Source organism: Gorilla gorilla, chromosome 18, assembly GCF_029281585.2.
Source record: "Gorilla gorilla gorilla isolate KB3781 chromosome 18, NHGRI_mGorGor1-v2.1_pri, whole genome shotgun sequence".
Lineage (NCBI taxonomy): Eukaryota > Metazoa > Chordata > Mammalia > Primates > Hominidae > Gorilla > Gorilla gorilla.
In genome coordinates this window covers 28,669,767-28,692,296 of record NC_073242.2, presented here as the reverse complement: position 1 = coordinate 28,692,296, position 22,530 = coordinate 28,669,767, and the positions used below count along the sequence as shown (strand labels likewise).

The following is a 22,530-nucleotide window of genomic DNA, read 5'->3' as shown; positions in this document are numbered from 1 at the left end:
CTGACCTGTGTCGAAGCCACACAGGCCCAGTGGAAACTGAGCGGCGTCCGGTCGCCGTCCTCCAGGTTGGGGTCGTAGGACTCGCTCTCATCCAGCACCAGGTCCTGTGTGTCTGACCACACGCGGTATGAGCCACCCTCAGTGATGGGCACCAGGCGCTCGGGGGCCACCGTCACATTGGCCTGGATGCTCCGTGCCAGTGGCGTGTCCCCAAATGACACGACAAACACAAAGCAGTAGTGCCCCACAGGCAGCGCCAACCGCGGCAGCACCAGGTGAGGCCGGCTCACATCCACGCCGGGCAGGGCCACACGCGCCGGGCGCCCCGGCCGCTGGCAGCTGGCGGTGCAGTACACCTCCCAGCGGTACTCAGTCTGGTAGGTGACGCAGTCGCGCAGCTCAACGTGGGCATCCAGGTAGTTGCGCTGTGATCGCCGCATCAGCACCTGCAGGGGCAGGACCACGTCCACCTCCGGCTCCCGGCAGGCCAGCACCTGGACGGTCACCGTGGCCTGCGCCACGAAGAAGCTCACCAGGTTGGAGGCGTTCACCTGCACGCGGTAGTCCCCAGGCCTCAGGTAGGAGTGCTCAGCCCTGGGCTCATCTGTGTCCTGCCCTGGGGACCCATCCCCAAAGTCCCAGTGGTAGGCCACGCGCCGGGGGCTGGGGCTGGTGGCGGCCTCAAACTGCGCCGAGCGGTTGGTGAAGCAGGGGCCACTCCGCAGGGCCACATACTGGACAGCGTCCTGAACCTCCAGCACCAGCGTGCGGTTCTCACTGCCCAGGGCGTTGAAGGCGCGCACCTGGATTTCCAACAGCCTCGCGGCCGCGGGCGTGTAGGTGACGTTGCGGCCCGACAGGATGACCAGCGAGTCGCCCTGGACCTTCTGCAGTGAGAAGTACCAGGCGTCGGCGACCCAAGAGCCGCGCTGCACGCGGGCTGTGAAGTTCCTCTCAGTGCCCGTGGCGATGCCAGGCTCGCAGCAGTTGGGCACCTGCAGCCCGCTCACGGCCTCCAGCACCACGATGCGCACCTGCGCCTGGGCCCAGCTCACGTGGTTTTTGCCCTGCACGCTCACCACGTGGTCTCCGACGCGGGGGAAGCTGTGGGAGAAACGGGGCCCGGGGAGCACCTCGGGGCTGGCCCCGCCGACCTGCAGGCGGAAGGTGACAGCTGAGCCGGCAGCCAGCAGGATCTGAAAATGGACAAGCTGCCCGGGCGCCACCACCTTGCTGCTGGCCCACAGCACCAGGCCCACGATCGGCTCCTCCACCGTGAGGTTGTACGTGGCTGAGACCCAGCTGACTGCGTTGGAGGCATTGAGCCGGATGGAAAAGGTGCCAGCATCCGGGAAGACCATGGTGACATGAGAGCCACGCTTGCTGCTTCTGCCGGGCACAGCCCAGCACCAGCTCACATTGGTGCCCGTGGCCAGCTGCCCCCAAAAGGGCACAGAGGACCCGGCCACCACGAAGCTGCCTCCCGGCTCGCTGGCCCTGATGCTGAGGCCACTCACAGGCACCTGCACATCCACTTACACAGTGGCGTTGGCTGAGCCCAGCGGGTTCCCTGCCGTCATGGTGACCAAGTGCAGGCCGGGTGTGGGGAAGCTGTGGGTGGTAAATGACTCGGGGGTCTCCCAGCTCAGCCCCTCCTCCAAGGACCAAGTGTATACGACACCACTGCCACCAGCCAGCTCGGCACTGAGGGTGACGCTTGTGTTGACGGCAGCTGGGTTCGGGGAGGCGGCCACCATCAGCCACCCCACAGGCTCCACGAAGTCCACGGTGCAGTTGTCCCAGGCGCTGCCCAGCATGTTGGTGGCCCGCAGCTGCACATGGTAGGTGCCGGCCTCAAGCGCGGTGAGCGAGAAGCCTTTGCCGCTGCCGGCCAGGGCCGGGCCCCTGTCCCTCCAGGCAGTCCAGCTGTAGGATATGTTGGTGCCGTCCCTGACCACGGCCTGCAGCTGTACCGTGTGGTTGGTGGGGAAGTAGCGGCCACCGCCCACCACCTGCAGCCCCTCTATGAGCTGCAGGACATAGACGAAGATGCTGTCCTGGGTGGAGCCCACCTCGTTCTCAGCCGTGACGATGATATTGAAGGTGCCAACGGAGCGGAAGGTGTAAAGAGATGGTAGGAACCCCAGGGATGGGCGTGCAGCGGTCACAGAGCACCCAGGAATAGCGCACATCACTGCCGGCCTCCAGCGAGGTGCTGAAGCTCACGCTCCCATTCAGGGGCACCACTGTGCGGCTGGCATTGACGACGAGCCCCCGCACGCGCCGCCTCACCGTCACATTGAGCCAGGCCTCGCTGCGGCTCACCTCATTCCAGCCGGCCACCCTAACGGTGAAGTCACCTGTGCTGTTGTAAGCGTGGGTGACCTCCGGACCCTCGAGCCGCCCACCATCCCCCAGATCCCACAGGTAGCTGGCGGGGCGCCCACGGCCCACAGCAGAGAACAGGTAGGGCTGCTGCAGCTCCAGCCCAAGGGAGCCACTGACCTTGATGCTGGTGACCAGCACGGGCTCCTGCACCTCCACCAGGGCTGAGTCATTGGCAGCGGAGATGTTGTTGGACGCGGTGACTGTCACAAGATAGGAGCCTGGGTCTCGGTAGATGAACGTCACCTCAGGGCCCCCGGCACGGGCGGGGGCGGCTTCCTCAGTGCCAAAGTCCCAGGTATAGCGGTAGGGGAACGGGGGCCAGGCACATGCCACCAGCCGGGCCTCGTCCCCAAGCTGCACAAACTGCCTCTCTGGCTGCAGGGTGACGTTGCCCACCTCTGGCTCCACGCAGATGCTGGTGAAGTAATGCGCCCTGTTCACGCGGCTGGACAGCACCAGCGCCAGGGGGAACGTGCCACTCCGCGTGAAGTTGTGCGTCACCGTCGGGCACCCCCGCACGGTCGTGTTGGAGGAGCCATCCCCAAAGGTCCAATCGAAGAGGTAGTGGGCCGGGTTCCCGGTGACGTAGGCCGTGAGCCGCGCGTCAGGCTGCGTGGGGATGCAGGCGGTGGGCTCGACGCGCAGCACCTCCAGGACGAAGACCAGCACGTGCAGGCTCCGGGCCAGGTGGCCGGCGGGGCTGGCCGCACCCACGGTCACTGTGCAGTTCTGTGCCCGCAGGTACACATGCTCCACTGTGGCCTCCGGGCCCGACGGCACGGTGCCGTCCCCCATCTCGAAGGTCCACGTGATGTTGTCGCCCGTCTGCACCGCGGCGCTGACCACCACGGGGGCACCCTGCTCTACGGCCAGGCTCATGTCCACGCTGAGCCCGCGGAGCTCCTCAAAGACGCACACATCCGCCTGGGCCGCCGCACCGCTCACCGTGTTGTTGACCTCCAGGCGCACGTGGTAGGTGCCCCTCGAGGCATAGGTGTGGTTGGCAGCCGGATGGCTCTGGGTCAGGACAGGGGAGCCGTCCCCGAAGTCCAACGTGTAAAGAACACCCCCAGGCGAGGGCAGCGGGTGCGGGTAGAAGGTGATGGGCCGGCCGGCCACCAGGACGCCATCACTCACACCCACAGCCATGGAGGGCAGGGAGGCGCGCACGCTCACAGGCACCTGCTGCGTCCGGTTCTCAAAGGGATTAGATGCCAAGACGGTCAGGACGTACTCACCTGTGGGGACAGGCCCAAGTGGGGCAGCCGCGGCACCCCCACCTGCTCCCCACCTGCTCGGCAGAAGCCCCCCCGCCTGAGGAGCCCGGGGTGAACGGCTGCACCTGCGGCCCAGCCTTAAGGGTCCCAGGCTCCCAAGCCACGTGCGGGACGGAGCACAGGTGCAGCAGCACTGAGGGCTGCCTGGTGAGGACGGCACCGCCTCCAAGTGCAGCTGCACTCGGGGCAGCAGAGCAGCAAGAGCCAGGCCGGGGGGGGAGGGCAGTTCAGGGGGCCCAGCTTCCCTGTCCACTGCCCCCACGCCTGGCCTCTCCCTCACCCCAGTAGGGGCCTAAGCCATCAGCCCAGGTGAGGTCACAGTGAGGGCTGTTGGGGAGGAAGCGGGGCAGCTTGACTGGGGGACTGGGGGGCCCCGTGCTCAGAGCCTGAAAGGCAGTGGCCCCCTCACCCCCTCATCCCTCACCTGGGGCAGCGTAGGTGTGCGTGACATTGTGCTCCACCAGCACCTGGGCCACCGAGGGGTCTGGAACCGGGAAGGACTCGTTGTACGGAGGCTGGAACTGGTGGAGGGCCTGCTCCCCATCCCCAAAGGTCCACCTGCCGGGGCGGTGGGAGGCAGTGAGTGAACCGGGACAGGGGTGCGCAGTGGCGGGGCACAGGTGCGCGGTGGCGGGGCAGGGGGTGCTTGGGACCCAGCCGAGGCTCCACTCTGCAGTCACGCCCCGGGCCTCCATTCAGGGCCCACCCGGCTGTGCTGAGTCCTCTCCCGGCTCCCGTGCAGCCTCAGGGCTCCTGTGCACCCAGTACCTCCCAACAGACAGGGAAACCGAGGCTCAGAAAAGCAACCCCCTGATGTGGGGTCCCTCGGCTGAGGCTGGGGCCGGGACAAGAGCCTGGTGCCCACCCCAGACCGGCCCCCGAGTCACTCACAGGAAGGCCACCTCCACGGCCGAGTCCACCAGCACGCCCGCCGTCAGTGCCAGCGTGGCATTGGGGGACAGCACGGCCGGCACTGTGGAGACCCGCAGGCCCTGCATCCTGTTCATCCGCTCCACGGTGACGTTGTAGTTCACAGTGACGTTGCTCACGTGGTTGGAGGCCGTCAGCTGCAGGGACAGGCATCAGTCGGCCCAGGTGGCAGGTGAGAGGCCTGGCCCTGCTTGGCGTCCCTCCCTCCACGCACCCACAGCCATGGCAGCGTCCTCGGGCAGCATGAAGCAGAGCAGAAGGCAGAGGTGAAGGTGAAGGTGGAGCCCGCCCCCGCCCCACCCCGCCCCATCCCCTCCCCTCCCCACCCCCGCCCACCTACTGAGAGCTTGAAGACCGCCGCGCTCTGCTAAATGACATTGAAGACCACGTTCTGGAAGGTCAGGGACTGCTTGTCGTTGATGGTCCACCGGAAGACCATGTCCGAGCCGGCCTCCACCACGGGGCTGTACCTCTGCGGGGGGACTGGTGTCAGCCTGGGCTCTGCGGAGGACTCTGCCCTTAGCCTGTCGCCTCCTGGACACACCTCCCGTCAGGCTGGAGAGTCCCACGCGGGGCACAGAGGAGAGGAGGTGCCCGGGGCTCTGCATGCCATGGGAGCCAAGCCCGGGCTGGGACACTGACTGTCCGGCTCTCCAGCCAGCCATGTAGTAATGCCTATTAATGCCTCAACCTCTCTGTGCCTCAGTTTCCCCATCTGTAAAGCAAACCTAGTACCAGCTACAAAGAGTCCACCTCCCTCTGAGTCTTCTCAGACCCTCCTGGGGCTCCTGCCCCAGTTCCTCAGCCAGAGAGCTCGGAGCAGTGAGGGGAGGCACATGGGCCTCACAGGGACAGCACCTACACTGGCTTACAGAACCCAGGACAGGCTGCACAGGTCACGCCATTTCTGATGGCCCCTCCCAAGGCCCCTGGTGAAGGGGCAGGTACCCGCAAGACGGAGACAGCCCTGTCCCCCATGTACCCAGCATGGTGGCACCGCGGGCAGCCCGCAGTTTCCCATCAGGGGTTCAGACTCCACCTCAAAAGCCACTCGCTTTAGCCAGGCGAGAACACAGCAGAGGGCGTGAGAGACTCACGGGGGCTCGTGTGAGGTCAGGGAGCGGAGTTTTAAATTCATCTCGTGAAATGAGACAGTGGAATGAGTTAGCGGAGCCGCTGTCAGAGCCGTGACTTTCCAGGAATTTAAAGCCCACCAGGTAGCCTGAGGAGCCAGCCAGCAGGACCTGCCCGGGGCCGACGTCCCCAGTAACTGGGCTGCTGCCCTCACTGGGAAGCCAGGCCTCACGCCCTGTGTGAGCACCCTGTCTGCAGGCACCTGCCTGGGGGCTGGTGGTGGAGCCTCGGCCATACTCACCACTAGGACTCCCTGCAGTACACGGGCCTCGGGGCTGGGCGTGGCGCGGAGGCCACAGATGGGCTCCTCCGCCGTCACCCGCAGGCTGAGGTTGGCCCGGCTGGCGCTGTTTTCCACCACAACGTCCATCACGTGCTCCCCCTCACTGAGCCACGGCAGTGCTACCGCTGAGAACAGGGTATCATTGGTCTCCCAGGGGCAGCCGGGCACGAAGGTGGCCACCAGGGCAGGGCAGGCATTCTCAAAGCGGGCGCTGACACTGCCCCCGGGCCAGCGAGCCGTGGCCGTGGCGTTGGCACCAGAGTCCACCTGGAGCACCAAGGCTGAGCCGTTGGTGGGCACGTAGAGGCGGCCGTGATGGGGGGCAGGGTAGATGACCCGCAGCCCAGCCACTGGGGAGACCACGTCAAAGCTGCAGGACAGGTTGTGCCTGGACACGCCATTGCCCACCTCTGCCCGGACCTCATAGCGCCCAGGCAGCCGCAGCCCAGGGTTGGGCCTCAGGCCCAGCAGCACGGTGAGCTGTTCCGTGGCTGCAAGCAGCCGCAGGGCACAGGCAGGGCAGGCCCAAGTGCCCTCCAGCTGGGCTGGCAAGTGGGGCAGCCATGACGAGGCGTTGGCGGAGAGGTACGGGGCCTGGGGACCAGGGTGGCTGGGAGCCGGCGAGCAGTGCAGGAGGGCGCCAGGGCCAGCATCGTGCTGCAAGCCAACGAGGTCACCAGGGAGCATGAGGACATCCTGGCCGTGGAGGGTGACCTGTGGAGAGGGAGGCAGGGCTGCATCACGTCCTCACGGTCATGGCCCGTGGACCCCTGCACGACGGATGAGGGTGGACACGCAGGGCTCCCCGCTTCGTCAGCCACACCTCAGGGAGCCTCCCCACAGTGCTCCTGACAAGGACAGGCAGGACAGTTGCAGACAGGGGGACACACGGGGAGAGGACACAGGCCAAGACCTGGCAGACAGGAAGGAGCGGCTGTGCTGGGAGAGAGAAAGAGGAGGCACAGCTCGTGCCAAGGGCCCAGGCGAGAGCTTCTCCCACTGGGAGGGGCAAGGGCACTGCAGAGGTCGGAGGCTGGAGGTCGGAGGTCAGAGGTGACAAGGACGTGGGAGGGGCCTGCAGGCTGGGTGTGTCTGGTGAGCAGACCCAGACCTTGGGCAGCAGACAGGAAGGTGGCCTGAGGAGATGCAGGGAACAGACCCAGGTCAGGGCCACACACCGAGTACTGCGCGGGGGGGCCCCGCGGGAACGGAGAAGAGGAACTCTCTCCATAGCGCATAGGGGGCCCCGGGTAGCCCTGGCCCTGACGTGCAGCCATTGGCGCAGGCCTGGGGGTGGCAGGAGGCGTCCAGCGGCAAGCAGATGTTGGCTCCAGGGCACCAGCATCCCCCTGGCATGCACGCGGGGACCAGCTGGGTCCTGTTGTCCGGGGACCTGCTCTCAGGCTCGCTGCCGTTCTCCGGGGTCCCTGCGAGGAGGGGAGGGTGTTGGGGCCCTGATTCGCCCACGGGCCACCGTCAGAGATGCCCAACTGCCTGCACCAGCAAGCCTGGCCTTGCTGTGAGGACAGGTCTCCCCGCCCGGGCAGCACTCCCAGCCCAGTGCTGCGTCCCTGTCTCCGGCCAGCCGACTGACCCAGGCCGGCCCCACCCAATCCACCCCCAGGACACACCTGGAATGAGCTGGTGTCTCTGGAACCCCTGCTCTGTCCACCTAAGACTGGGAACCACTCTGGTGGCCACAGGACCAGCAGACGTGAGAGCTCAGAGAGGCCACCCCGAGTCCTGCGGCGCCCACCACCCCAGAGTCCCACCTGCTGTGCTGAGGAGCCGGTACACCTGCAGCCGCAGCTGGGCGGGCCGCCGGAGCCTCCTGGGTCCCAAATTCGGCCGTGGTGAGGAAGGCTTCACGGCTCAGACGCAGGCCCGGGAATACCATGACCTGGTGGGCAGGGGGCCGCCTCAGCTCCACAGACCCCACCCCAGCCTGAAGCCCAGACTCCCCCCACCCGAACTTCCCAGGAAGAGGGGAGGGAAGGAGAGCAAGCCATCGGACCCCCACAGGCCTGGCTCCTGTCGCTCGAGAGGAAGACTCCGATGGAAACTGTCCATGGGGGGCAGGACCCCTGACCTGCCTTTCAGGAATAACTCACACACACTCAGAGAAAAAGCCTGGGGGTAATGTGAATAAACGCTTTCCTCTCTGCACTCTGGATTTTCCCAACCATCTTCACTGGGCACAAGCAACATTAAGGCCCCCAAGTTTTTTGGCGAGACCCACAGTGGGCAGGGCAGGCAAGGCCTCCAGGGGCAGGCAGGAGGGCAGGTTGTAGAACGTGGGGGGCCGACTACCTCCACGGGCTCGTGCGGGGCTGAGAGGCCGTCCTGCTGTGCCAGAGGCGTCAGGGGTCCCTGCAGGTCCCCACTGGGCGCTCCCACGAGGAGGTTCTCGGCATCCTGCACTGGGCCTGGGGTGGCGAGTGCACAGTGAGGCGCCGTGCCAGGGCCCAGGACACCAGGACGAACAGACTGGGGACCGAGCCGCCCGAGAACCCCCCCACCAGCCCCTCCTCCTCAGCCCAGGCTCCACCGCGGGCGCCCGGCAGGCCCCTAACCACAGCCAGCGTCTCAGGCCCCTGCCTGGCCCCCCGCACACCTCCGGGCCGCAGCTCGCAGACGTAGCTGTGCGGCGCTGAGCACAGGTCGGTGTTACACCACCCGGTGGGCCCGAGCCGGACGCAGTGCTCGGCTGTGGCTGGGTGTGGCTCCCCGGGCAGCCAGTTCTGGCAGCTCTCCAGGCTGAAGGCCTCGCCCTGCGGCGCTGGGCCCACCTCCACCCCCTGCACAGTCGAGAAGCCGATCCACACGTCTAGGCTCCTGGGGGCGGGTGTGGGATGGCAGGGGGCTCAGGGCACTTCTCCATCCTCCCACCCTCACAGCAGCCCGCTGGGAGCCCCATCACTGTCCCCCTTTCCAGATGGGGAAACTGAGGCTCAGAGCCCGGAGAGCAGGGCCCACCAGCCCAGGCTCACAGCAGCACCCACCCACGGGGCCTGTGGGCACCAGCAGGGATCCCCGTGCAGGCCACCTCCCGTATGGCGTGCCCAGGAGTGTCCGGAGGCTGCCCCCAGCTCGTGTCCACCTCTGCATCTGCAGAGCTGACAGGAACGGCCCCACCGGCCGGCGCCACCTGCTCACCAGGGCCGGCCCAGCTCCCACCTCCCTCCTCCTGAGACTCCCCAGCCGCAGGCTCTGCCCCAGTGCTTCAGAGATCTCCCAACCTATGGCCCCTCGGGGGGTGAGGGCAGGCACCTGGTGACCCGGGAGACCAGGAAGCGCTGCACGGCGGGACTGTCCACCATTGCCAGGGCGGCCCCAGCCCAGGCCCGACACTGCTCCTGCGCCTGCAGCCAGGCCGCCTTCTCCACCACCAGGCGGTAGCAGTGCCCGCTGCCAGGGAAGATCTCCGTGTCCGAGGGGCAGAGCGGGTGCACCGCTGGAGACCGGTGGGAACGAGGGTGTCAACGGTCAGTGTGGGCCCAAGACGGGGGTACCAGGCTCTGCCCCATCTGGATGGCCCTGGGGAGGAAGGGGAGTGGGCAGCAGACACTCACCTCGGGCCGGCTCCTCGCCCAGGGCCACGATGCTGTAGGCGGCCTCCAGGCCTGAACCACCGCGGTTCCGGATGCTGAGGTCGAGGCTCTCGTCACTCTGCACCGAGGACGGGCACACGAGCTCCAGGGTGGCAGGTGCCGCCTCCACCTGCACGTCCGTCCCCAGCAGGGCTGAGCCGGCCCCCAGGGCCAGCACGGCCGTCACGTGATAGCGCCCAGGCAGCACATAGCGATGCGAGGCAGCCGGCCCAGCAGCATCCACCTCGGGGGAGCCATCTCCGAAGTCCCAGCGTGTGGCAGTGACAGGGAGCGGGGCAGCGATGTGGAAGGCTGCTAGCCGGCCAGAGGCCAGGGGTCCGTGGGGCCCCACCAGGGCGGCCCCTGGGGAGGCAGGGAAGACGTGCTGGAGGAGGGTGCGGCCCCTACATGTGGGGGCAGGAGGCGGCGGGGGGCTGGAGCAGAGGGACAGGCAGGCGAAGGAGGCACTGGAGGGCTGGGCCGCCCCACACAGGCACCAGCCCTGCTCCGAGAGGGCTGCGAGGCCCTGGCCGGTGGAGAAGCAGAAGGCGCTGCAGGCCTCTGGCTGAAGCAGGCCTTCGTGGGCAGCTGAAAAGGACACTGCTGCCACGGTGCCTGAGCTGTTGTCAGGGAGGCAGGCGACATACTCCTCACCTAGAAGAGGCAGCCACTGGACCCCGGGTTCTGCTCCTCCTGGCTCCACCCCACCGCCCCCCCATCCGCCTGCCGCACTCACAGGCTCCCATGCTGTTCCCTTGGCCCGGAGGCCCCCCCCCAGAGAGGCCTTCCTGAGCCCTGCCCAGTGTCTGCAGGGCCCAGGTCCCACCTGGCTGGGAAGGACAGAGCTGGCTCCACCCACCGGCACTCACCACAGCCACTGTCCAGCAAGGGGATGCCAAGCAGAGGCTGGCCAGCCAGGGAGCCAGGCCCAGCACACGTGGCTGCCTCGGGCTGCACCACCCGCACCTGCTGCTCCTCCGCCCATCGCGGCAGCCACGCCAGGCCACAGTCACACTCAAACGGGTTCCCACTCAGGTTTCTGCGGGGCAGGGGCAGGTGTTGGGGACCAGGTCTGGTGGGAAGGGTCTACGCCAGCCCCCCACTGGCAACCAGGCCCTGGAGCCACCCTGACAGCACCGCCTCCCCTGCCCCAACCAAGCCGGCACTGGGGGGCTCCAAGCAGGCAGTGAACTGCCCCCAGGATCTGGTCTCAAGCCTGGAAGGGGACACGGACCAACTGGGAGGGCAGAAGGGATATTGGGGGCCTGGGGTCCAGCCAGGACCCCACCCAAAGAACCACAACTTACATTTCACTTAAATTAAATAAATTAGCAAATATTCCTTCCTCTAACGTAGAAATCTTGTTGTTGCTTATATCCCTGGAAGAGAGGGGGGGATTCGGCAAAGCTGACGGAAGCCCCCACAGCTGAGCAGCAAGAGGCGGGGCCGCCAGCCCACCCGGAGTGAGCCCCGCATGCTGGCACGACTGGGGGACACTCACAGCTCTGCCAGCGCCGAGAGGTTCGCCAGGAGCCCAACGTCCAGCGCCCGGAGCAGGTTGTGGGAGACGTCTCTGAGGAGTGAGTGGCCGTGGGTCAGGGCCAGAGCCCTTAGTAGGCCAGAGGCCATCCCTGGGCCCATCCCACACATTTCCAGCATCCCCAAGCTATGGCCTCCCACCCTTGAGCTCCCCAATCCCAGAGGTCAGGAGGGGCCTTTCTGATGGAAGACCCAAATGAACACTCATCTGGGGAAACCAAGCCAGGAGAGGCCTGGGGGCCTCAGCCCTCTGCACCCATCTCAGCCCTATGCCGAGTGCCACTTGGACCTGTCCACCCAGGGCCAGGAAGGGCACGGACCCCCAACCCATCCCACGCAGGGCGAAGGCCCCCCATCCCCTGTCCACAGTCCCCCATAGAGCCAAGGTCTCCCAACCCTGTCCACAGCCCCCACACAGACTCGAGGGGCCCCCATCTCCTGTTCTGAACCCAACAGGGTGGTCCCACTGTGGGACCACAACCAGGTATGACTGTGTGAGAAGCAGGCTCACTACCAGGCTACCAGGGAGCACAGGAGAGCAGGCGCCACCTTGAGGCATAAACCCAGAGAAACAAGACCTCCAAGACGGCCAGGCACTGGGGCACATGCCGGTAACACAGCACCGTGAGAGCTGAGATGGAAGGATCGCCTGAGCCCAGGATTTTGAAACCACCCTGGGCAACACAGTGAGACCCCGTATCTACACAAAATACACATTAGCCAGGCATGGCAGCATGCGCCTGGGGTCCCAAGTACTCGGGAGGTAGAGGAGAGAAAAATCACTTGAGCCCAGAGAGGTCAAGGCTACAGGGAGCTGAGATCGCATCACTGTACTCCAGCCTGGGTGAAATGGCGAGACTCTACCTCAAAAATAAACAAATACATACATAATTAATAAATAAAACATCAAAGACCAGCCGACCTAACTCCATCTAAAATACGCAACTTCTACGCAAAATATAAATAAAATTAGAAAACAAACTACAATCTCAGAAAAGCACTAGCAACTTAGACGACATACTAAAGGCCAAAAATACCCTCCTGACACACAGCTAATAAAGAAAAAGTCAACTATTCCAGTTAAAAAGAAGAAAAGGAAACTGGCTGTGGTGGCTTATGCCTGTAATCCCAGTACTTTGGGAAGGCCAGGAGTTTGAGACCAGGATGGACAGCATAGCAAGACCCCATCTCTACAAGGAAAAAAAGAATCAGCCAGGCATGGTGGTATGTAGCTGTAGTTCCAACTACTCGGGGGGCTGAGGAGGATCGCTTGAGCCAGGGAGGTCGAGGCTGCAGTGAGCTATGATTGTGCCACTGCAGTCCAGCCTGGGCGACAGAGCAAGACCCGGTCTCGAAAGAAAAGAAAGAGAAAGCAAGAAAAGAAAGATGGCTGGGCACGGTGGCTCACTCCTGTAATCCCAGAACTTTGGGAGGCCAAGGTGGGTGGATCGTGAGATCAAGAGATCGAGACCATCCTGGCCAACAGGGTGAAACCCCGTCTCTACTAAAAATGCAAAAATTAGCTGGGCGTGGTGGCGGGAGCCTGTTAGTGCCAGCCACTTGGGAGGGTGAGGCAGGAGAATCATGTGAACCCGGAAGGCGAAGGTTGCAGTGAGCCAAGATCACGCCACTGCAATCCAGCCTGGTGACATAGCGAGACTCCATCTCAAAAAAAAAAAAAAAAAAAAAAAGAAAAGAAAGAAAGGGAGGAGAGAGAGAAGAAAAGGAGAAGGGGAAAGAGCCGGGTGCAATGGCTCCTGCCTGTAATCCCAGGACTTTGGGAGGCTGAGGTGGGCGGATCACCTGAGGTCAGGAGTTCAAGACCTGACTGACCAACACGGAGACACCCTGTCTCTACTAAAAATACAGAATTAGTCAGGCGTGGTGGCAAGCACCTGTAATTCCAGCTACTCAGGAGGCTTAGGCAGGAGAATCACTTGAACCCGGGAGGCAGAGTTGCAGTGAGCTGAGATCGCGCCCCTGCACTCCAGCACCCCATCCTGCAAGAGTGAAGCTCCATCTCAAAAAAAAAAGGACGGAGGGCGAGAGGGAGGGAGGGAGGAAAGAAAGAGAAAACTCCAAAAACAAAAAAAGAAAAACCAGGCAATTAAAAGAAGCACAATTGGTCACAGCCATGGGAAAAACATCCCATGTCAGTAGTCAGTGAAGAAAAAGCAACAGAAACCACAGGGCGGCAGCATGTCTCTCTTTTCAGAGCTGCCCGAGTTACAAACAAGGTCCTGGAGCTGGTGATGCGGAGGTGAGAAGCCAGAGAGCTGGGGCAAACCGAGAACTCCACCTCCCCTCGGCCTCAAGCACCTCAGGGGTCACCCTGCCGCCCTCCCTGGGCACCCCTCCTGGTCCCACGCACTCCCAGTAGTGCTCCTGGCACAGGGACTGTGGCTCCGCAGGTCTGCACACCACCCCCCTGCTCCCCAGGACCCCGAGGCCTCACCTCCTGCCACGGGCCTCTACTTCCCCAGGTGTCACCCTCCCCACGAGTGACCCAGCAGGTGCCTCCGCCTAGACTTGCTCTTCCCAGCAATGACGACCCGGCAGCCAGGCCCAAGCTGGGGCGGCCTCCATCCCTGAGCACCCGCCCAGCCCCTGCCAGCCCCTGCCAGCCTCCATCCCTGAGCACCCACCCAGCCCCTGCCAGCCCCTGCCAGCCTCCATCCCTGAGCACCCGCTCAGCCCCTGCCAGCCTCCATCCCTGAGCACCCGCCCAGCCCCTGCCAGCCTCCAGCCCTGCTCCTCCCACCGGAGCTCCGCTCCCGCAGCAGCCTACCCGGCGCAGGAGAGACACACACACAGGCTGCCCGGTGGGGCCCGGGGCCAGGGCAAGGGCTTGAAAAGGGAACCAAAAGAAGGGGACCAGAGGCCACCCCAGCTGAGGGGACAGAGCAGCCAAGGCCTTCTCCGTGCCAGGAAGCAGCACCAGCCACGGACGGTGGAGCCGGGCCCTCACCTGGGCTGGGCGCCCAGACAGATGAGATGCTGGGCACTGGCTCCCGGAGCTTCTTGTTCCATCTGTGGATGGAGGGCACGGTTGGGGGTGCAGTTCCCTTCCCCCAGGGGCTGTGGGACACTCAGAGAGCCTATGCCAGTGCCCTGGGCTCCGGGAGGGGAGAGGATCTGGGGGCCAGGCACACAGGGAACGGCCCCTCCAGCAGGGCCACCGCTTCCCCCCTAACTGAACCCTGCTTCTCTGCCGTCCCCTCCTCTACACCAAGGTAGGGACACAGGCTGAGGTGCTCCCCACTGCCCATAAGGATGGGTGGGCCCACAGCCACGCTGCTAGGCATCCACACCATCCCCGCCATGGAGTGGGACAGGGTGGCGGCTGGGAGACCAGCAAGAGGCCATTCTCGAGACAGGGTGAGGCAGCTGGACTCACACCCGCTGCCCAAGCACCATGCCCGAGGGGGAACACTGTGCCGTGAGGAACTGCAGTTAGACCTGAGGAGGGACTTTCCAGCGGCTGCGGCGGCAGCAGAGCCAATGCTTTAGGGAGAATGAGGCACCGGGACCTGAGGCGCAGCAGCCCTAAGGGGCGAGAGGTGCTGCAGAGGCCACGGTGAACACAGGCAGGCCCCCTGGAAGGGACACAGCTGTGAAACTGCCCCGGGGAGGGGCACAGGCATGGGGAGCAGCTCCCACCCAGGCCACGGGAGAAAGGAAAGAAGGAAAAGCCTGAAGATGTTTGGCCACACCTCATTTTCTGGAAAATCCATCAAGAGTGGCTGCTGCTGGGAGCTGACAAGCCAGGGCAGGGGTGGGGGCAGGTCAGCCGAGGACCCCAGAGCCCCCCCGCTCCCCGCCCATCCCACTGTGAACCAGGCCTGGGGGTGCCATGGACACTTCTTCCATGCCAGCAGGCAGCCCCGCCTGTCACCGGTTCTGGCCATGCACTCCCTGCGCGCCAGGCTCCAGGCTGGCTCCTTCTCCCGGCCCTCACCCTAGCCCAAGGCCCACAAATGCAGCAAGGTCTTGGGGACCCCACTCGGCCGAGCTCCCAGGGCCCAGGGCAGTGGAATGAAGCTGGGGCCCAGACAGGAGCCAGGTGCAGTCCCCCAGCCCCCAGGGTGTGGAAGCGTCTGCCCTGGGTAGGACTCAGGTGCCCCCTGGGTGTGGAAGCATCTGCCCTGGGCAGGACTCAGGTGTGGGCTTCAGGGACAGGGACCAGTACAGGGGTCCCCGTGGAGTCCTCACCCCGCTTTCTCCCATACTTTTCCACGTCTCCATCTGCTTTTGCCATCACCGCTCTGGGGGAACGCCAAGGCCTAGCCAGGCAGCCTCGCACCAGCCCCCCCACCCCGCCCCTCGGGCTTCCTCTGCACCCGCCAGGTGACATCATCGCCGCTGTCTGATGCCCTGCCCCCACGTTCTGGTTCCCTGCAAGGATGGGGGACACAGCAGGGCCCAGGCATCTGGCAGCAGGACCACCGAGCGGCCCTAAGCCCAGGCAAGAGCACAGAGCAGAGTGCAGGGTCCTCTGGGGTCCCAAGCCCTTGCTGCCCCACGCACTCCTCACCCCAGTTCCTGCTATGAGCTGGAAGGGTGGGAGCCAGGTGCACAGGGACAGCCTGATGGGTGCCCGAGGGCCAGGATGTGCTCCCAGGGAAGCTGAAGCCAAGCTTGTTGGGAGGAGTACACCCCCATGGGGGGCAGGACGGTGCCCCAGCCCCGGGACACAGGGGGCCTTGGGTAAATGATTTGATTAAAGTTGTCTGGTAGTAAGGTGGGATGGGTTTGGGGCTAGGTTTGGCTCAGAGCGGTCAAGTTGAGTTGAAATCTCCTAAGTGTAAGTTGGGTGCTTTGTGTTAAGCTACACTCTGGTTCGTCCAAGTGCACTTTCCAGTACACTTACCATGTTACGACTTATCTCCTCTATATAGATGCGTAGGGGCTTTAGTTAAATGTCCTTTGAAATATACTTGAGGAGGGTGACGGGCGGTGTGTACGCGCTTCAGGGCCCTGTTCAACTAAGCACTCTACTCTTAGTTTACTGCTAAATCCACCTTCGACCCTTAGGTTTCATAAGGGTTATCGTAATTTTCTGAAGTAGAAAATGTAGCCCATTTCTTGCCACCTCATGGGCTACACCTTGACCTAACGTCTTTACGTGGGTACTTGTGCTTACTTTGTGGCCTTCGTCAAGGTTTGCTGAAGATGGCGGTATATAGGCTGAGCAAGAGGTGGTGAGGTCGATCGGGGTTTATCGATTACAGAACAGGCTCCCCCAGCGCCGAGCATCCGATCTGGAAGGCAGGAGGAGTTAGGACCATCCTAGCGTGGGACCCAGCAGGCTCCTTAGCGGCTGCTGGGGCACCATTGGGTGGAGAAGGAAGTCCCAGGTGTCTGGCCACAGTACGGGTCTTCACCCCTTCCCAGCATCCTTGCCAATCCTGGAGCAGGAGCAGCAACAGCAGAGGGTGTGGCCAGGCCTGGAGGCTGCCCCTCCACACCCCTGTCACAGGTGGGGCCACGTCCCAGGGCTGTGGGCAGCAGGGCCAGCCTGCCAGCCCGAGGTAGCTGACACGTGTCTCATGCTGCAGCAGGTCTGCCCGCCACCCGGGCGTGTGAACCCCAGGTCGGGCCCCCTCGCCCTGGAGCCTCGGCCCCTCAGGGGTGTTCCCAGCCAGGCGCTCGCTCTCCTGCCCTCCCTCTGGACTCTGCCCACAGTTGGCGCGAGGGTGGGTGAAGCCTGAGGCTGGCAGGGCCGGGAAGTCTTGGGGCTGGGCCTTCTGCCCCACAGGCGCTCCTGGGCCGGGGGAGCCGGGGTCGGGGCGTGCAACAGTGGGACTGAGGAGAACTTCCCTGGGTGTGGGGCAGCTCCCGGGGCCCTCCCAATCCACAGCAGAGGGAATGGCCCCAGACAAACCAGACCTGCCTCAGAGCCTCACACTCAGAGCTGAGTGCCCCAGGCGCCCACTCCCCAGACCAGATGCTGAGTGGGGTCTGGGGGCCGGACAGAGCCCCCAAAGAAACATCTGCACATTCCAGACGCGTGTGGTCAGTGGCGGGCGTGCGCCAGGCCCGTCACCCCCACCCGCGCTGGCCGCCTCACTGGAAACTGGGCTGGGGGGACCGGCTCGGAGGGGCCGCCTGCGGAGCTTATGTAACCGCTCCTCCCTCGGCAGGGGCAGGACAGGACGCCAGACCCAGGGAGGCCCCATGCCCCCTGCCAGGCCCCGTCCTCTCCTGGAGGAGCCGGTTCCCCTCCGCCCAGCAAGAGGACCCCCAGGCCCGTCCCTCCCGAGAGCAGGCCCAGGGTGAGGAAATGGGGTGCAGTGTGGGCGCTGGAGAGGGCAGGGGACAGGCGGCAGTGCCACCCCCACTGCGGCCCCTTCCTCGCTGGGCCAGCCGAGCCATGACCTCATCTGTTTCCCTCTGCGCTGTGCTCCTTTCTATTTAAGGAGAGTGAGGCGGCTTCCAGGGCCGGAAATGATCCTGTTTAAATTAACGGGCTGCAGTTTGGGACGGTGCTCATTTGAAAAAAAACAGTGCAGCCCCGGGCTGGGCAGACGGCTGCTGGCTCCGCCTACCACTTCCATGGGGAGGGCCAGGGAGGCCGGCCACAACCCTGGCCCCACGAGGGGTGGGGGTTGCAGCCTCTGATAGAGGACGAGGCTGCCAGGCCCCAGGCAACAGAGCCCTGCACGAGGGTCTCTGGATCCCGGACACGGGGTGTGAGACTAGCCGGGGAGCCCCAGGCTCAGCGGCATTCTGTCCTTACAGATCCCTCCCATGGCTGAACTGTCCCGAGGATGAGACGCCGGGGGTGACATGGGCAGCCTCAGGTCCTCCCGGGACCCACAGGCAGGCACAGGGATGGAGACTCCGGCCTCGGAGGCTGAACGAGGGAGATGAGAAAGGGGAGTCTGCGATGTCCTTGCCTACACGGATGGAAAAACACAGCCAGCTCAAAAAGGGCCGTTTGGAGACGAGCCCACCCGTGGGGTGTAGGAAGGAGAGCGCTTCATACGTATGCCACCTGCCGCTGGGGTCGGGGCCACCCTTCCAGTTCAAGGGGAGAATGAGGGCCGGCTCCTGGTGCCCCTGCACGCAGCTGACATGGAGCCAGGCGTTGCGACCCCCTTGCATCCCTCTCCACTCCCACCCTTCACAGCCTGTGTGGGCAGGTGCTGCACTGACCTTATGCTCCTGATGGGCACACTGAGGCTCAAGGGGCCCTCCTCCTCCCCCAACACCATCCCCCAAACACCTCCCCGGGCAGCCAGCAGGGTCCAGTGTGTCAATGGAAGAAGCCAAGGTAGGAAGAGGGTGGTGGTGGGGGGGCAAGCAAACTGGCCATCTGCGCCCGGCTGTGCAGGCACAGCAGTGCCCTGGAGAGGGCAGCAGCACAGATCCAGCGGGGCAGCCGGAATCCCATCACCCACTCGGCTGTGGGCACAGCCAATGATGGCACGAGCCATCCTGAGGCCAGGGCCACGATGCACAGTGGACGGGCTCAGAACCCAGAGCCCCTGTACTCCCACAGCTGTGACATTCCCTGGGCATGAGCTTGCCCCAGCGCTGGCCTCATTCCTGCCTCAACCAGAAGGAAGAGCTGGCTTCCGCCTCTGCCTGGGCACAAAGCCCTTTCCGAGATGGCCTCACAGAAGCCAGCCTGTCTTCAGATCATGGCGCTGCTAAGGTCAGGAACGCCAGGCTGGGCCAAGGCTGGGCCTCGGGAGCTGCAGGGAGAAAAGGACCCAGCCCGCCTCAGCCCCAGATGTAGCCCTTCTCCTGCCACCAGTGCCTGGGCACCCCGGCCCCTAGGCGAGGACAGCTGCCAAGCCATGAAGAGCGAGGTGTTCTGGGAAAGGGCGTGAGCTGCATTTTCCAGCTGCGCTCACTCTGCAGGGAGACTGTGACGCCCCCGCCGCTGTGCCTGCAGACATGCCCGGCCTCAGCCAGCTGGAGCGCAGGCAGCAGAGTGCAGGCCAGGCCCAGACGGCAGTGGGATGTTTTCATTCCAGGGTGCTTGGCGGGCTGGGCTGCCGTGGCCACTGCAGAGCTCCAGAAAAGAACATGTGTGTCTCCCTCCAAAGTATATTCCTCGCTGGAAAGCAGATCCCAGGCAGGGTCTCCCCCACGAGCAGGGGGAGAGGCACCCCAAGGTGGGGGAGCGAGGGCAGTGGCAGAACCACCCCATACCCTAGGGGACCCAGGGAGGGGCTTGCAGATGCGGGACCCACATTTGGCAGCAGTGCCCGACCACTGTCACGAGATGGTGGCCAGCGCATCACCCACACGTGGGCCAGGATGGCAGAGGAGATCCACAGAGATGGCTCCAGCAGGAGGCCCTCACAGAGATGCCCTGGCCTCAGAAGAGCCAACAGAAAGCCGGGAAGGGGGACGTCGAGGCTCAAGCTTGGCACAACCTCCCCAAAGCTCCCAAAGGCTCTCGGTGCCCACCAGCAACAGCGCACACCGCCACCACCTAACAGCAAGGATGCAGCAGGGTCCGCGCGTCAGGGCGGGCACTGAGCGGAACTCAGGCAGTGCCACTCGCCAGCTTACGTCAAAAGAACAAAAGGAGTGAGGACGGTACTCGCGGCTCTGCCAATACTTCCCAGCCCCGCACGTCTCACACACACCAGAACACGTCAAAAGGCACCAATGGGCAAACACCCAGATGTAGGCACAAGCAGGAGTGGGCCGGGTCTTGTGAGCCCCCACAGCCACGCGGCCCTGCGCTGAAGGCACCGAGGTTGGGTGCTGAGGGGTCCATAGGAGTCCACCCGCCCAGGCTGCACTGGCTCCCGTCGTCCAGTGTCCGGTATAAGCACGGGCACAGTGTCTGGCTCTTACCCTCAGGCTGTTACACTGTGCTCTGTGGCAGGGCAGGTCTCACAGTGCATGGAGGACAGGGGAATGGGCCCCCGGAACCCCTGAGGGGACCGACAGAGCTACTTTAACAAGGTATGATTGTTGGGGCTGCCAGTGGCTGAGCCAGGTCACTGCTACACTGCCCTGCAGGGTGCATCTAATCATGGAGCCCACTTTACAGGTGAGGAAACTGAGGCTGAGAGACTGGACCAAGGTCACACCAGAAGTGGAGGCGCTGGGACGTGAACCCAGGTCTGACTCCAGGGCGCAAATTCCCTACATCTGGGTTCCCAGCCTCCTTCCTGAAACTGAACAGGAAACTAGAGGGAAGGGACACAGCAGGGATGAGCCAGGGAGGGAGAGGTGGGAGGGGCTGGCAGCACCCAAGCAGCTGCACCTGGGCGCAGGGCCCCTCGGCCCCTCAGCCCCTCGGGGAGTGCAAGCACATCCCAGCCCGACTCGGAAGCGCCACTGCCACCTCTGTCTGTCTATAAACCAGGGCACTAGTGTGGGCCCCAGGCACCCTGTGCAGCTCCAGGGGTCTGCCCCAGAGCATGCTAATGAAATCATCACCACGGCTTCTCAGAGCCTCAATTTCCTGGTCTGTAAAATGAGACCAGGAGTGGCTGCAACCCTGCAGTGCCGTGATGAGGTATGGAGAGACAAGAACACAGAGGGCTCAGCGCGGGGCCCGGCGTGGCCACCGCGGGGAGAGGGTGCGGACTCTTCCTAGACCTTTTCTTTTTGAGACAGAGTTTCACTCTGTCTCCCAGGCTGGAGTGCAATGGTGCAATCTTGCCTCACTGCAACCTCTGCCTCCCAGGTTCAAGCGATTCTCCTGCCTCAGCCCCCAAAGTAGCTGAGACTACAGGCATGTGCCACCATGCTCAGCATTTTTTTTTTTTTTTTTTGAGACAGAGTCTCGCTCTGTTGACCAGGCTAGAGTGCAGTGGTGTGATATTGGCTCACTGCAACCTCCGCCTCCCGGGTTCAAGTGATTCTCCTGCCTCAGCCTCCTAATTAGCTGGGATTACAGGCGCCCACCACCACACCTCGCTAATTTTTGTATTTTTAGTAGAACGGGGTTTCACCATGTTGGTCAGGCTGGTCACAAACTCCTGACCTTGTGATCCCCCCACCTTGGCCTCCCAAAGTGCTGAGATTACAGGCGTGAACCACCGCGCCCACCGTTTTTTTGTTTTTTTTTTTAAAGACCGTTTCCTAGTCGCCCAGGCTGGAGTGCAGTGGCACCATCACAGCTAACTGCAGTCTCAACCTCATAGACTCAGGGAATCCTCCCCCCTCAGCCTCCCAACTAGCTGGGACTACAGGCGCCACCACTAATATCTATTTATTGGTCTCGCTATGTTGCCCAGGCTGGCCTCAAACTCCTGGCCTAAAGCCATCTGCTCTCCTAAAGCGCTGGGATTACAGGCGTGAGGCACTGCGCCCGGCTGGACAGTGGTTTTGATTTCCGTTTCCCTCATGACTAATGAGGCCGACCATCTTCTCACACGCTGTTGGCCATCTGTGCGTCTTCTTTGGAGAAATCTCTGTTCAGATCCTGTGATTTTTTTTTTTTTTTTTGAGACAGGGTCTTGCTCTGTGACCCAGCCTGGAGTGCAGTGGTGTGATCACAGCTCACTGCAGCCTTGACCTCCTCTGCTCAAGTGATGTCCCACCTCAGTCTCCTGAATAGCTGGGACCACAGATGCACACCACCACGCCCGGCCAATGTTCTTTTATTTTTTAGAGACCGGGGTCTCACCCTGTTGCCCAGGCTGGTGTCAAACTCCTGGGCTCAAGCGATCCACCCACCCTGGCCTCCCAAACTGCTGGGATTCCAGGCGTGAGTGACCCCTTGTCCATGTTTAAACGGGGTCCCTGTCTGTTGTTGAATCATAGTGTTCCCTGTATGATCTGGATGCAAGCCGATACTGCATGGATGACCTGCAGGTGCTCTCTGTCTCCACAGTCGCCTCTGCAGTGGGAGCTCGGGTGCCCCACATTCCCAACTGCTGCAGACACAACCAAAGCCTCCCCATCCCTTCCCCCACCCATGCCGGCAATCGCGTACAGGAGTGAGCGTGTGACTTCTTGTCCACACTTCTGTCCACAAGTTTGGCGAGTTTGCATCCGTGTCTAATAAAGAAACTACCGCTTCTCACGCAGGCACGTTCTGAACGCCCGAGTGCGGGAGCCACGTAAGACCCGGCTCAGGGACCCCGGGTGAGGCCAGCTGGACATGCAGGATGCAGGTCCTCACCACTGCCTCCGCTCGGCTGCCAGGGCTCTTCCTAGAAGACATGGGCCTCTCCTAGGCTCTCCTGACAGAGGCCCTACCCCTGCCCCCGAGTCACCTTGCCCCTTGGGGACTCTCTCTGGGCAGCTCCCTGTGGGAGCTTTGAAACCTGGCTTCAATGTCACCTGCACTGGGGGTCCTTCCAGGCCAGCCCCCTCCCCATCATCCATCTCTGTCCTTGGAGAATCATCTGCGTGTTGGTTGAACGCGGGCTCCAGTGATAACGGAGCCCTCGAGGGTGGCCCTCCT

General features: G+C 63.6%; 1 protein-coding gene across 1 annotated transcript in view; it reads right to left on the bottom strand.

Annotated features, from left to right (window-relative positions):
- The window catches only part of LOC101131561 (polycystin-1-like), a 121,841-nt gene that overhangs the window by 94,365 nt on the left and 4,946 nt on the right, over positions 1-22,530 (bottom strand). Inside the window, 18 exon segments of the mRNA XM_063699579.1 lie at positions 6-2,126; positions 2,128-3,626; positions 4,090-4,223; positions 4,557-4,732; positions 4,936-5,067; positions 5,971-6,726; positions 6,836-6,951; positions 7,191-7,439; positions 7,785-7,839; positions 7,841-7,912; positions 8,323-8,438; positions 8,627-8,847; positions 9,283-9,466; positions 9,585-10,256; positions 10,472-10,641; positions 10,910-10,981; positions 11,104-11,175; positions 16,285-16,402. Of these exon segments, the coding sequence (XP_063555649.1) occupies positions 6-2,126; positions 2,128-3,626; positions 4,090-4,223; positions 4,557-4,732; positions 4,936-5,067; positions 5,971-6,726; positions 6,836-6,951; positions 7,191-7,439; positions 7,785-7,839; positions 7,841-7,912; positions 8,323-8,438; positions 8,627-8,847; positions 9,283-9,466; positions 9,585-10,256; positions 10,472-10,641; positions 10,910-10,981; positions 11,104-11,175; positions 16,285-16,402 (6,935 nt within the window).